Source organism: Cololabis saira, chromosome 5, assembly GCF_033807715.1.
Source record: "Cololabis saira isolate AMF1-May2022 chromosome 5, fColSai1.1, whole genome shotgun sequence".
Lineage (NCBI taxonomy): Eukaryota > Metazoa > Chordata > Actinopteri > Beloniformes > Belonidae > Cololabis > Cololabis saira.
In genome coordinates, this window is record NC_084591.1 from 39,833,913 (window position 1) to 39,848,342 (window position 14,430).

General features: G+C 41.5%; 1 protein-coding gene across 2 annotated transcripts in view; it reads right to left on the reverse strand.

Moving 5' to 3' along the window:
* mapk8ip2 (mitogen-activated protein kinase 8 interacting protein 2) overlaps positions 1–14,092 on the reverse strand; it is a 38,853-nt gene extending 24,761 nt beyond the window's left edge. For both annotated transcript variants that reach the window (XM_061722014.1, XM_061722012.1), the window contains exon 1: positions 13,621–14,092. In XM_061722014.1, coding sequence (XP_061577998.1) covers positions 13,621–13,685 — 65 coding nt within the window. In that variant the 5' untranslated portion in view covers positions 13,686–14,092. The remainder of the gene's footprint in view (positions 1–13,620) is intronic.
* Positions 14,093–14,430: the final 338 nt, after the last annotated feature.

Below are 14,430 nucleotides of genomic sequence, written 5' to 3' on the forward strand. Positions count from 1 at the left end.
AGTCTCTATTGGTAAACAATCTAATTACCGAGACCAGGAGTCATATTTTCTGTTTACCAGAAACGTGGCTACAGGAGGAGGAGTTTGTTAGTTTAAATGAATCAATGCCGCCCGGTTACTTTAATTATCATATTCCCCAAAGCCCTGGCCGAGGCGGAGGAGTAGCGGCGATCTATAACTCTAGTCTTCAAATAAAATCTAAATTTAAATGGGATTATAATACGTTCCAAAGACTCACGCTTAGCCTAAAACTCCCGAGCTGGGAATCAGAAAAGCCAGTTTTGTTAGTGGTAGTGTACCGGCCTCCTGCTGGTGCTGCTGGTGTTTTCAGATTTCCTACCTGGTTTATTGATCAGTACAGACAAAGTCATTACAGTGGGTGACTTTAACATTCATATGGATGTTGACAGCGATAATCTTAAATTAGCTTTTAATTCTCTTCTAGAATTCATGGGCATTTCACAAAAAGTAAACAAACCGACTGCTTTATCATACCCTCAATCTCGTCCTCACCTACAGTGTAGAACCTAATAATCTGTTAGTGTCCCCTGTAAACTCCCTCCGATCCGGCCACTATTTAATAACGTTTGAATTTAACATTGTCAACGTTCAAGTGCAAAATAGGAGGTATTATTCTAGCAGACATTTGTCCGATTAAGCTATTGCAAAATTTACTACACTGGAACACAGTGAAGCAGTTGATGGCAGTGACCTAGGCTGTACTTCTGCAGATGCTGATATTGCTGGCGGTAACACTGAAGATTTGCTGAACTCAGCTTTTGTTGCAGTTGCTCCTCTGAGAAAGAGGGTCTCTCACCATAGGAGCTTAACTCCCTGGTATAATCCACGTGCTGAAACAAAAAGTGCGTAAAAATGGAAAGGAAGTGGTACTCTTGTAAGTCTGTAGACTCTTATCATGCATGAAAAGAATATGTAAAAAAGCTCTTCTGCAAAGCTAGAAAAGCCTAATTCATAGTTCATAGAGGATAGTAAAAATAACCCCCATTTTCTGTTCAGCACTGTAGCCAGTCTGACAAAGAGGCACAACTCTGTTGAGCCATGCATTCCTGCATCTCTCAGTAGTGAAGACTTTATGAGCTTCTTTAACAGTAAAATCATCAGAATTAGAGACGAAATCAACCAGGCCCACTCTGTAGCAGCTGTGGGCATTTCTTCAGCTTTAGCGACTTCCTTAGGCTCTGACTTGATTCTAGACTGTTTCGATCCTGTAGACCTCCCTGAGCTGACCTCACTCGTCAATAGAGCTAAATCTCCCTGGTGCCTGTTAGACCCCATCCTGACTCGGCTATTCAAAAATGTTTTTTTCTCTTATTGCTACGACAACACTGGACCAGATCAACGTATTCCTAAACTTAGGATATGTACCGTATATTTGCGACCATTAGGCGCCTATAAACGTCTTTTCTTTTTTTTTTTATTTACCACGCGCCCAATGACGCAATGCGCCCATTGTATTATTGTAAGGCGGACGTAATTGAGGCCACCATGAGAACGTTAAAGGGGGAAGGGGGGTGCGTGAATTGCCCATGATTGCCCGGCGACGGCTCCGTGGCAGGACACGTGGGGTGGACGGGGCGACTCGGGCTCGCTACCGAGAAGTAGACGCCCCGAAGGGCCCGAAGGCCGGAGGAACCACCCGACCGAGCGGCAGCCAACACGTCCCCGCCTGCAGGGACGCGTCGGCTGCCGACGGCGGAGCCCGCCGTCGGCAGCCGCTCGGTCGGCGGGCTCCGTTGTTTACTGTTGATGGATTGTAAATGCGTGGGCTGACGTGTCTGCTGGGCTGGACTGTTGGGCTGGACTGTTGTTCGAGCTTTCGCAAAAGCCGGCATCATTTCCGAGGAGCCGCACGGCACGGAAAATGACTCGGCTGCTCACCATGGCCAGAAAGCTGCACACCTGGCTTGTGCCCACCGCAGCGCTGATCAGTTCTCCCGGTCTCAGTGCAATCAGGCTCGGATGAAGCCCGACACGCTGAGTCCTGACAACTGTTGCATATTTGATTTAGCGCACCTGTTTAATGCAGAAACAGAGGATGAAGACTTCGATCTTGATGCAATAACGATTGTAATAACTTAAATAAAGCACAATAAAACTAAGTTTTGCTCCCGCTCTATTTTTAAACACGCACACGTGTATGCTTGTGTGTGTGTGTTGTTGTACGGCGGCGCGCATGTGTGTGTTGTGTTGTTGTCGAACACAGGCACCAACTGCAGGTATAACTCGCCAGGCGGCGCTCCATATGTGTGTGTGTAGATGGCGCCTTTTCGGTCGGCGCGCCGTGTGTGTTTTTTAAATACAGAAATGACACACAAAACTGAGGGTGCGCCTTTCCACACGGCGTACCATATGGTTGTCAAAATACGGTACCACAGATTTTTAAAGTTACAGTAATAAAATCTTTACTTAAAAAACCTTTTCTTGACCCAGACATTTTAGCTAATTATAGACCAATTTCCAACTTTCCATTTGTATCTAAAATTCTGGAAAAGGTAGTTTCAAGCCAGTTATGTGACCATTTGTATAGAAATGATCTATTTGAAGTTTTTCAGTCAGGGTTCAGAATGCATCATAGCACAGAAACATCACTGGTTTGAGTCACGAATGATCTTTTCATGGCCTCTAATAAGGGATTAGTGTCCATACTACTGGACCTCAGTACTGCTTTTGATACTGTAGATCACAGCATTTTACTGCACAGGTTAAAGCATGTTGTTGGGATTAAAGGCACAGCTCTAGGTTGGTTTAAATCATATCTATCTGAAAAATTCCAGTTTGTTCATGTACACGGGGTTTCTGCTATGGTGCTCCGCAGGGTTCAGTGCTAGGGCCAATCCCGTTCAGTTTATATATGCAGCCCTCTGGAAGTATAATCCAGAACCACAAGATCAATTTTCATTGCTATGTTGATGATACGCAGCTGTATTTATCTATTAAGCCAGATGAAACAGAATAATTAGCTAAACTTCAGGCATGTACTAAGGACATCAAGGACTGGATGTCCACTAATTTTTTGCTTCTAATTTCCGATAAAACAGAGGTTATTATTTTTGGTCCCAAACACCTTAGGAAGGGATTAGTTGGTGTTGATGAACTCAATTACAACTGTGCAAAACCTTGGTGTTATTTTCGGCGTTTATCCATCTCCGTAATATCGCAAAGATTAGGAACATCCTCTCCCAGAGTGAGTCTAATAGAGTAATAGTACTTCATGTTCCTAATGGAACTCTCTGTTCTCAGAGTGCAGGTTTACTTGTAGTTCCTAGACTCTCCAAATGTATGTCCAAATGTTTTGAGGACGGGCCTTCTGCTATCAGGCACCATCACTATGGAACCAACTTCCAGTTTGGGTTAAGGAGGCTGACAACACCTCCACCTTTAAAACCAAACTTATAACGTTTCTGTTTAGTAAAGCCTATAGTTAGTGTAAGCTCTAGTGTGTTAGGACCAGCAGTCATAGCTGGCAGCTACAGGACAGTACTAGAGCAGCTCGTCTTAAACAGAGCTTTGTCGTAGACTATAGACCTACATGATATACTGAGCGGTGCCCCTCCCCGCTTTGTCTCTCCTCTTCTTCTCTTTCCTTTCTTCAGAACAACCCTCAGTTATTAAATAGAAGTATCTCATAACAATAATGGTTCTACATTGTGCTTGTAGTTTGTTGTGCTGGTCTGCCCCCTCATTTTCTCTTCTGTACATGTTTGCTGGCCAGAGCTTCAGGAGCTGCATGCTGACCTGCAGTCCCCCCCTCTGATCATCCCACTGCTTACTTCCGTCTGTATACTATGTCTGTTGGATACCTACTGACATCGTGATCTGGAGTCCCCCCCCCTCTGACGACCTCAGTGTCTGCTGTCTACACCTGTTTATACGTTCATCTCTGTAGTCCACCAACACTCTTTTCCTGCTCTGCCCAGTCTGGCCTCCAGCAGGAGGGTCCCCCCTTATAATCCAGGTCCTGCTCAAGGTTCCTTCCCTCCTAAAGTTGAGTTTTTTCTTACCACTGTTTGACTTAAGGTTTTTCTCCCACTAGGGGGGGGGGGGGGGGGGGGGGGGGGGGGGGGGGTTTACCGACTATTGTTCATGTAATAATTGCTTGAGGGTCATGTTGTGGGTCTCTGGAAAGCGCCTATAGACAACTTTTGTTGCAATAGACACTATATAAATAAAATTGAATTGAACTGAAGCCTTTTTTTTCATCAGTCAGCTTCATTGATAAGTGGTTTTCTCACACAGCTATTTCATATCTTGATATTTACAATGTTCCTATGGAAATCCACTTTATTTTTTCTAGAAACACATCTCTTCCTCAAATCCATAATGCACTGGACACCTCTTCACCTCTTCAAGTCCTATATTTCTTTGTGAACCCTCTGTGGAACCACCAACATTAGAGTAATTTTCCTTGCATGACCCCCCACCCAGTCATTCCAGTCGGTGGGTGTACTCTGTCCACACTAAAGAAAGTACCAAAAACTTCATCCATCGCTGTCTTCACTGCGTATCTGTACATGAAAAACTTGTGCATGCAAACTTCAGTCATCTGCTTTTTTCAAGTGATTACTTACTGCACACACATGAGAATTATATTTTTGGTGTAATTACAGCCGTGCCATTGAGCAGTTTTGGACTTTGAGAAGTATTTCTCTCAAAAGTCAGCTCGGGACTTCCATAATCATGTGAACTGTTAGTCTGTCCAAAGGCTTTGACAGGCATAAAGACATTGAAATGACTGCAGAGGTAATCCAGATCTGTTATTTACAAGCACGCGTACAACGTTTAATCCTCAGCAGTGCTCCATCTAGTCTGAAAAGTCAGTTTTTTACCTCCCCTACACTGCTGGGAGCTTCTAAGGAGTCTGGATATGACACTGTCAAAGTGCGTTAAATCCTCTAAAAAAAAATCACTTGAATTAATACACACATATATATTTTATTCACGTTTAAGTTTCATGTTGTTTTTTTTAACATCAGAGACGTGAAGAACACGTATCAGGAACAAAGCTTCAAGGCTCCTGTCACCTCCCAGGCATATACAAGCAGACTTTTGCTCAAAGGGGTTCTTTTAAAGTTTTAACTTCTTGCTTCATACAACTTTAAGGATTTTTTGTGGTTTTCTGCCAAATATCAAGCAAGAAAAAACAAAAACGAGTGAAAAACGATTACAGATGGATGTTTAGGATACAGGCAGATTCTTGCAAGTCTGTCAGAGGAACCTGAAGACACATTTAATAGTCATCACAAATATGGCTGCAACTAACGATCAGTAAGTCGACTATTAAAACAATTAGTCGACTAATCGGATTATGAATCTCATATTTATTAAATGTCTAATTATTAAATTTAGCTCACAGCTTTTAAGTTTTGCATGAGGTTGTTTTGAATGATGTGCCAATTCTGAATTAAAGACCTGAAAGATGGACACTTCATTCAAAAATACATCTTTTAATGAACTTTATTGCCACATTATCTACCCGGTGCTGTACTCTACTGCACATGTGCAACTCTCAGGAGAGATAAGAAGGGAGGGAGACGTCTCACTCTGTCGAAAAACATATGTGGTTACGATAGCAGCTGAACGCCATTGTACCTTATGCCATTGTCAGCGGATGGAAATGGGGTAGATGCCTCACTCTGTGTCAATAGTCGACTTTTAAATTCATTGGTGACCATTTTTATTATCGATTTTTGTCAACAACGTTGACTAATCTCATATTATCAAAACTACGTTTTTCTGCATCATTTAAAATTCATTACAAGTGATCATAGTGACAAAGCAGGCCGAGATAATAAAAGTGCAAGTTTAATGAAAAATAGAAAAACTGGAGCTATGCATTTAAATTTTGTCTAAGCAGTTTTTTTTTCTCTTTTTATCTCATTCCCTAATTCGTTCTCCCTTATTATCCATCTCAACTCCACATGTATGATTATCCTCATCATATATGCCCACTTTTTTTCCTTATATGTGACAAGGAAATTCATTCCAAACTCCTGACTCCACCTCTGGCCACAACACCAACAACAGATACTGTACCACTGCTGCTCAGTGGGCATCCTTTCTACAGCCCAATCTCATGATGTAACAAGAAATAGCCAAAAAATAGACTTTAATAAACGTAATAAAGTTTAAATGATGTAATTTTGTTAATCTTGTTAATATATTTTCATCCTTTGCTAATATCTACGTGAGCGTCAAAACAGAAATTTCGCTCAGATACACTGGCTGTACGTGACAATAAAGAAGTCTAAGTAGTAAACAGATTTCTACGTGCATTGATTTTCAAATGTCAATGTGTAATCAATCAGAGAGTGGAATTAAAAAGAAAAAAAACAGAGAACAATCTGAAGTGGTGTTTAACAGGAAATGTTGACCCCTTTGGATCATGTGGAAGATGGATTCAGGTTTCCTGGCACGCATCTAACGCACTAGCCTCCTAATGTGGAGTTTTAACCTGTTACAACAAGCTGCATGCCCTTTGAAAACAGCTTCTCCTCCATTTTAAGGCTCTCTGTAGCAACAGTGGGCCTTGCCATGGAGACATGTTAATCGCATTACATGCAATGTAATCGTTCTTTGAAAAAAATGTTAAAAGATTGACAAGTATGTTACACTAATTGTAAAGTGGGACCATTGAAAATACAGTTTTTCATTTAAACTAGCGTGTCCAGGATTTTCAGGGTGTGTCTGAAGTCAAGCCTCCCTGATGCAGTGACGTAGTTTCCTCTCATGTGAGCAACCACAGGCCCCGGTCCAGACACCTCCAGATTACATTGAGAAGAAGAGCAAACGTTGCCGTTTTGCCGGGTATCTGACGACTATAACTACCTATTGACAGCTGTGGCTTGAACAGGAATTTCAGGATGCATCTTTATCTCCACATAAATCTGATTTTAAAGTTCCTTCAATGCTCCTCACTCTTACAAATCAGATCCCGGTTCAGAAAATTTAATTTAGGAAGCTTTTCGCTGGAAAGAAAATAGACTTCAAATGTCTGGCTTTTCCCTGATCCACCTGCTTTCTGTTACTTAATCATATTGTTTTTGTTGTCAGTTTTATCTTTTTTTTGATAAAGCGCCAGCTTTAGTGTCTTCACCTCCAGTTTTGTCGGTCACATTTGGGCTCTTATTTGCACTGAAATAACCAGTCGAAAAGTAAAAGCAGCTGTTTTGGATGGGAATTTGAAAGAGAGTAATGCAAACAAATATTTCTTATTCAGAGTAAACATGACATTATTTCAATTCTACATTTCAGCAGAAAAAGAAAAAAAAAGTGCATCCCTTTTAATCTGACAGTTTTCCTATCTGAGACTTATTACAATGACGACAGCTTCAGAATACACAATATTTTCACTTTTCTAGTCACTATTCTAATTTTTTTGCAACTCATCCTATGTGTCCACACTTTATTTTCCTTTGAATAGAATTTGGTCTTATTTCTGAACAGCAAAACGTAGGAAAGCTGCTCCTGTAAACACTACAAACTGAGTTTGTGTAGAATGATGTCCAGAACAAGGTTTGTCCTAAAACTCTCCTAAGATCAACGGAAAACTCGATGCTTTGGGTTGTTATTTTCCTAAATATTGAATATATCTTTGATTTCTGGGTCCCTATGAAAAAAGATGACATCACATCTTCAGCGTTGGCGTGATTGTTGACAGCAACCATGGGAGTGTTACGCCTGACACAACATGTTTACAGCTTAATCTGCCACCACAATGTGACTTCCACTATATTTAGTCCACTTCAGCTGAAAAACATAAACATGGAAAAAAAAGAAAATAGAAAAAAACACTCAACGGAGGCTTTAGATGTAGATAGAAGCATTACCACAAAGCATTAATCTTCTACAAAACACCAATCTCCATGTATTCTGTGACGTTCTGGGGAAAAGGAAATAACTCCACACCGTGACCGAGTACCGACATTAACACCAGTCACGACGCTGCGACTGCAAAGCCAGATTCAGTGCTCCTGGCAAGGTCTTCCCCATCTCTTTCCACTTTTTTAAATTATTTTTTGTTCTAAACGCCTTAGACCCAGTTATTGTCAAGGATTAGTTTAAACGAAAACTGAAATGCAGAGACAAGCAGAGGAAAGCCAGTCGTTATTGAAAAGAAAAGAAAATGAATCACAGCAAAACGATAAATCCAAGAACAGTTCGAATGTAATAAAAAAAAAAAGCGTGGAGCGAACAACAAAACTGGTAAGCCCATGCGAAAACAGAGGCCAGACATTAATCCAAGAACAGGTAAGTGAAAAACTGAGCATGGAAGAGGAACATCACCAAAGAAAAAAATAACACAAAATCCTGTGAACATGTAAAGAGAGTGAGTAAGGAGCAGCGAGACACAGGTGTGTATGGCAGGAGCAGGACAAAGGTGAGATGTAATCAACAGACATGAGAATAGATGGCAAGAAACCAAAAAAAAAGATGTAAAACTTAAAGATATTCTCAAAGGAAAGAGTACTTTACAAAATAAACAGGAAATGAGGTGAACTAAAATACAAGAAGGTGAAAAAATAATGCTAAAACTACAGAGTACAAAAGACGTTATTTACTGTGCTCTTTCAACATAACATACACATGTCCCCAATGAGCAAAGTTATCATCTCAGCGCAACCTGTTCATTAGGGGTGGGCAAAAATATTGATACGGCAATATATCGCGATACATAGTCTCCCAATACGATATCGATATTCAATGTATGTATGGCGATATATTGCCGTATCAATATTTTTGCCCATCCCTAGCTGCACTTTATTTTGTGATTTCAGTGTGGGTGAGACACTGCATTTTATTTTTGTCATTTTAAGTCAGGGGCAAGTAGCTGTACTGTATTTTTGTGATTTCAATTTCAGTGTGGGTGAGACACTGCATTTTATTTTGAGTATTTTGTATCTAAGAATAATGCACACACTGCACTTTTCATTGTGTTTCAGTGTGTTTTTTCATGCAAATATGTTGCATAATTAAAATGGAAAATTTGAATTACATTGTTTTGACTCAGTCTGTCCAATGCATTATCACTATCATCTGATGTACATATATACAACTTGGATTTTAAGATGTGTAATGCATTTTTAAATTTTTCGGTGAACTATGTAGAATATCGCGATATATCGGGATATATCGCATAATCGGGATATCGCAATTTGTATCATATCGTGGCTCAAGTATCGTGATGCGTATCGTATCGTGAGGTCCTTCCCAATACCCACCCCTACTGTTCATACATTCAAATGTTCACTTTTTTGTGTTTTTAGTTTTTTTCCCAGGGAGACCGTAACCATGCTTTTAAATGGGCATTAGGGGGGAAAAAATCCATCTTAGATCTCAAACATTAGGGCAATCAGGACTGTTTTAAGCCAAAAAGCCAAATATTTGATGGTTGCATTTTCTGAAACATAAGACAACTAATCAATAATGGATGGAAATGCTAGTTGCTGATCCAGCCTATAATCTAGAGAGGATTTACAGCTAGTCTCTTAATAACCCAAATCAGACTAAACTAGACTCGTAAGACTGCTCCGTTTCTACCAATCATGGCAAAAAAGACAGAAAACGCTGCTGAAGAACAACGTCTGACAAATACGAGGGTGTGAGGGTGAGGGGCACGCTGTCTTTAGTGCCACTGGTCTTTAACCACAGGCTCCTGCTTCCCAGTGACATCATCTTTAGAAGCTAAGGAGGCTCTGTGCCGTTGCTACTGAGTCATTAGCGAGATCATTTTCTCAAGCTTTTCTGCCGGCCTCTATCTCCAGTGGAGCCAGGGACACACACTCCCCACAAAAACACCAACACATGGATGTGTGAGTCACGGCTTTATCTTAATGAAGAACTCTCAGATGTCTGTGAAAAGAACGCCATGTTTGAGCAAAGGTGGCGATGATGCATCGCTTTGCTGCAGATGATTTCACGTAGATTTATCTGGATTTAGATTATCGGACTCATGAGATGTAAAGCCAAAGCTGCACTTGGACGGGAACCACTCAGTGCTGTAATATGTGTGCACAGAACATGTCACGGCCTGGGGGGGGGGGTAACTGCAGTAGCAACTGCTGCAAGACCGACGGTTACAACAGGAGAGAAAGAGGAAGTGTAAAAAAAATACAAAGAGGGAGAAAAAAAGGAAGACTGGGAAGAGAGTGTTTAGGCTAAAACGAATCTGTATTTGAGTTAAGCCTCTTACCCCCATGGTAACATACCCATCACCACTCCCTGCCCCCCCTCCTTCAAAGAGTTGGAAGGCAAAAGTAGAGCAACGACTGGAAAACATGAGGTCCACAGCGAATGAGAAAATCAAGATGATGCTCCGTGGAAATACATTTTTTAATACTGGCGCACCATAACAGAGAGGGTGTGAGAGGATGTGAGAGGGAGAACAATCAAAAATACCACCGGAATATGTTTCATCATAGTCTTTATGATGTTATAAAAAAACAAAACAATAAAATCCATGAATGGAACTGAACAGCGTTTTGATCAAATCTAAAACGTTCCCGCTCTGTTGTTGAATAAATGACGGCAACAAATTACTTTTCACGTCTTATTTCATCTTTAAAAGCCTTGCTTCAACAATCCAAAGTCTCAAAATAACCATTAAAAGGTTTATGACGACAGAAATTATTTCCTGACTCATACTGATAACAATAATCTCCATTGTCTAATCGTTTCAGTGCAAATGTTTTCCGTAAAAATATTTTTTTAAATATGAACAAGGTTAAGGATGAACGCAGGGACTCTGTTTTACCAGATAGCTTGTTATTTGAAAAGCAGCACAAGGGATGTCATTTCAATTTCATTTGGGCTTATGAGCTTTCATTTTCACCATCATATGAAGAAGATATTTGCTCATACTCGTAAAGTATCATCTCCTGTCGATCCTGTCAGCAAAAACCAGTCAAAGAAACGTTTGATTCTCGTCCCAGTCGTCTCTTGCAACAGCTGCGTGCAGCTTCACGGCATCACGTCACACATCAGCAGTGAGGAAATGAGCTCACAGCTCTTCCGTGAAGACCATGGAAGAGGCATAAGAGACTCTAGAAAGTAACGATGGAAGAGAAAACGAGAGAGCGAGCAAGCGTGAGACCAAATAAGATGGTTTTGTCAAGCATTTGAACCTCCGCACCTATGGGGGGAACCAAAGAGCCAAAAAATGACGAATTTCTCTCTGCTGCTCTAAATAAAAATGTCCATTTGAAGGGAAAATACATTACATTACATAAAGATGAAATGGCTGATTTGTTGATCTCAAAAACCATTTTTATTTTGACATCTTTGAACTGGATTAAAAATGTCAGGGAAGAGGATATCTAAGATATTTTTGCAGAGCACATGCGTGAAAAAGAACCCCCATTTATCTCCTTTATAAGTAGAAAAAAAACTACCAGTAAATGCTGATGCAACAAAACACCAAACCAGTAGTTTCTCTGAACCTATTTTTTTGTAAGATGAAGCCTTGATTTTAAAAAAATCAAGTAAAACTCAATACTAGAAGCTCCTCTTTCTATTGATTAAGTGTGCTGTGCCTCTTAGTCTTCGCTGGAGGGCATACACTCCCATTTTTCTTTTTTTTCTTTTTCTAATTGCTGCAAATCCTTTGCTGTCTTTTTCCCTTTATTCATCAAGGAAGTCCCATGGAGATGTAAAATCTCTTTTTTGAGGGAGACTTGGCGAGAAAACCCCCACGCGCTGCACTTGTTTTCTTTTTCTTCTGTTTTTTATTTACATTTACATATCAAATGTAACAAGAATGAAATACTAACATGAATCAGTAAGTGATCCTGATTTGTATGTATTTTTTTTAGTCCTAAAGCCAAAACTCTTGGCAGTAAAAGAGAAGTTGTGGATTGCTATAAACTTCTGCCATTCAAGGAAGAGAGCTACCCCCTTTATGGATTATGTTCCCCACTGGAAATAGAGTCAGGGTTATTTAAGGCAGAGCACCGTACCCCACTTTCACACTTCCAGTGCAAATAGCTAGAGACAAAAAAAAAAACAGTACTAACGGATATACTCATTTATAATTTTACAATTACACATGTTCTTTAAATATTATCCACATAATATTCCATTGGTGGAATTTTTTAGATATGACTGATGAAATGTAATTGAAGAGAGCAGAATGAAAGGGACCGGTCCCCACCCCATCTGAACAATAAGAGTGACGCAATCTTCAATTCATCACATGTCTGTAGTGGTCTGTAACGTCGATGTTAATGTCCGCATTCGACAAATGAACAGCGAAGGCTTCAAGTGCATTTGGAGTCAGTGGCATGAACCAAAAGCGAGTCATAACTGTACACAGAGAAGGATCAATACACAACATTTTTGTGATGTATTTAAGCTCAGGTTGCTCCAGCTCTCTGTCAGTGTTCAAAATGTAAAATATTGATGCCGTGGCCAGAACTGGCCTCTGTAATTTGAGTTGAGGTCACTGGCAGTCATGCAAAAAAAAAAAAAAAATCAGATATATTGATCTTAAATGATGCAGCTATGTATTGCGCTAATCGTACATGAGTGCATGGCCTGGATAGAAACTCCACCAATGCATTCCCTCCATATGGGGGCCATGTGGAGGCAGTCTGACGTGATAAGATGTTGCTGCATTAAGTGTATTAGTGACTTTCCTGCTCTGGAAAATGTGGTTAAATCGGTACTTTTAGTCTTTTTTCCTATGTTATTCATTTTGTGCCATTTATATTACGTTTCCTGTAGAGTTAAGTGCAGCATTGCTGCATATAAATATGGTACAGTGATACTCTTTACTTGTTTAGTTGCTAGTAAAGGACATTGTGATTATTACAAATGAAGTAAAACATACCATATTGTTGATCATATTTCTGCTACATAGGCCTAGAGCTCAAGATAAAATGCTGCGGTTGTCTTAAAACACTTCAGTCTTACTGACATCCATAAACCAATCAAAGCAGAAGGTAATGACTCTAACATAACCAACCTGCTGTAGTTGTAGCACTGATTCTGCAGAGACTGCTGCTTTAGTGTCAGACCCCACTTTCAATTGTGCACAGACTACAGGAGAGGACGGCGCATTTCCCGTAGAGGTCACCTAAAGTACAACGTTTCAAAGATGATTGTTGTCAGTGTCTTCCCTCAATCATTGTTCAGCAAACATGCCCTTGCTTCGGGTTGGACTCAACAGGGCGTGGGCCTCGCACGGAGAATGCGCATAACGGGGGGACTGTCGCGACAGTTTCAATCAAACATCTGCTCTGTGTTTAAACCATTTACGATGCTTTGCACTTTTTAAAGAAATCGGTAAAAGGCCTGGGTTTAAAAAAAGAAAACAACAAAAAAACGGACAGTCATGATTTAAGTCATCACCCAGCGCTGTGCAGCAGCAGCATCACCTACAGGAGCGCAGGGATGCATCAGCAGGCCCTGCAGCATCTTATTCAAATAATCCAGAGCTACCCAGTCTGGGGGCTGAGCGTATTGCTGTAATCACCATCACATATCCGAGAGATGTGTTGGCTTTTCTGTATTTTCTCTTCTCGTTATAACCAAAAGCGCATTTTTTTTTGTCCCCCCCATCCCCATCCCCTCCATCTCTGTCAATCTCGATGTTATTGCGCTTACCTGCACCCGGGAGGAGAGAGGGAATGGAAAGTGGATAGGGAAAACATTTCAGCCCTGTCCGCCATCTTCTACCACAAATGACTCAGAGCGACTGCAGAAAATCACGGAGGACGCGCAGCCCATTAACAATCACGGGGCGGCGGGCGGACGGACGGACAGACGGACGGACGGACGCGCTGGTGGGCAGAGGTTCGTCTCTCCCTGCGGCCCCGCAGAAAAGCCCTCCCGGCCGCAAAGCCTTCAGTCAGACGCTCAGCTGCTCCTCAGCAGCATCAACCCTGCCGTCAGCCCTCCAGCCGAGCACTGATGTGCGTCAGAGGAAACTCCTGCGCTACCCAGGACGCGTCCACGCCCGCGTGAAGCGCACGGTGGTGGTGTGGATGATAGCACTCCGGGATTTGCAAAGAGAAGGAAGAAAAAAAAAGATGTCTGTTGTTGCCGTGATGCTGGCTGGCTGTGCCACACAACAACAGCAAGGGGCCAGCAGTGCGGAGACAGGCGGGGAGGGAGGGATGGCGAGAGGAGGAGAGGAGGAGGAGAGGAGGAGAGGAGGAGAGGAGGAGAGGAGGGGGGCAGAAGCGACGTAACGTCAGTATGGCCTGAATTATGGTTCCGCGTTAAATCGACGCAGTGCCTACGCCGTAGCCTACGGCGATGAGCTGCGTTTGTGTAACGCGCAACCATAAATCAGCCTTATCGCTTTCCTGTACCAGCTGGCTGTGCCGAGAGGATGCAGGCGGATCCGAGCAGCAAACCAATCAAGTATAAAAACAAAGTCGGTAAAGTGTTTTGGTTTAGGATGGGAACAAA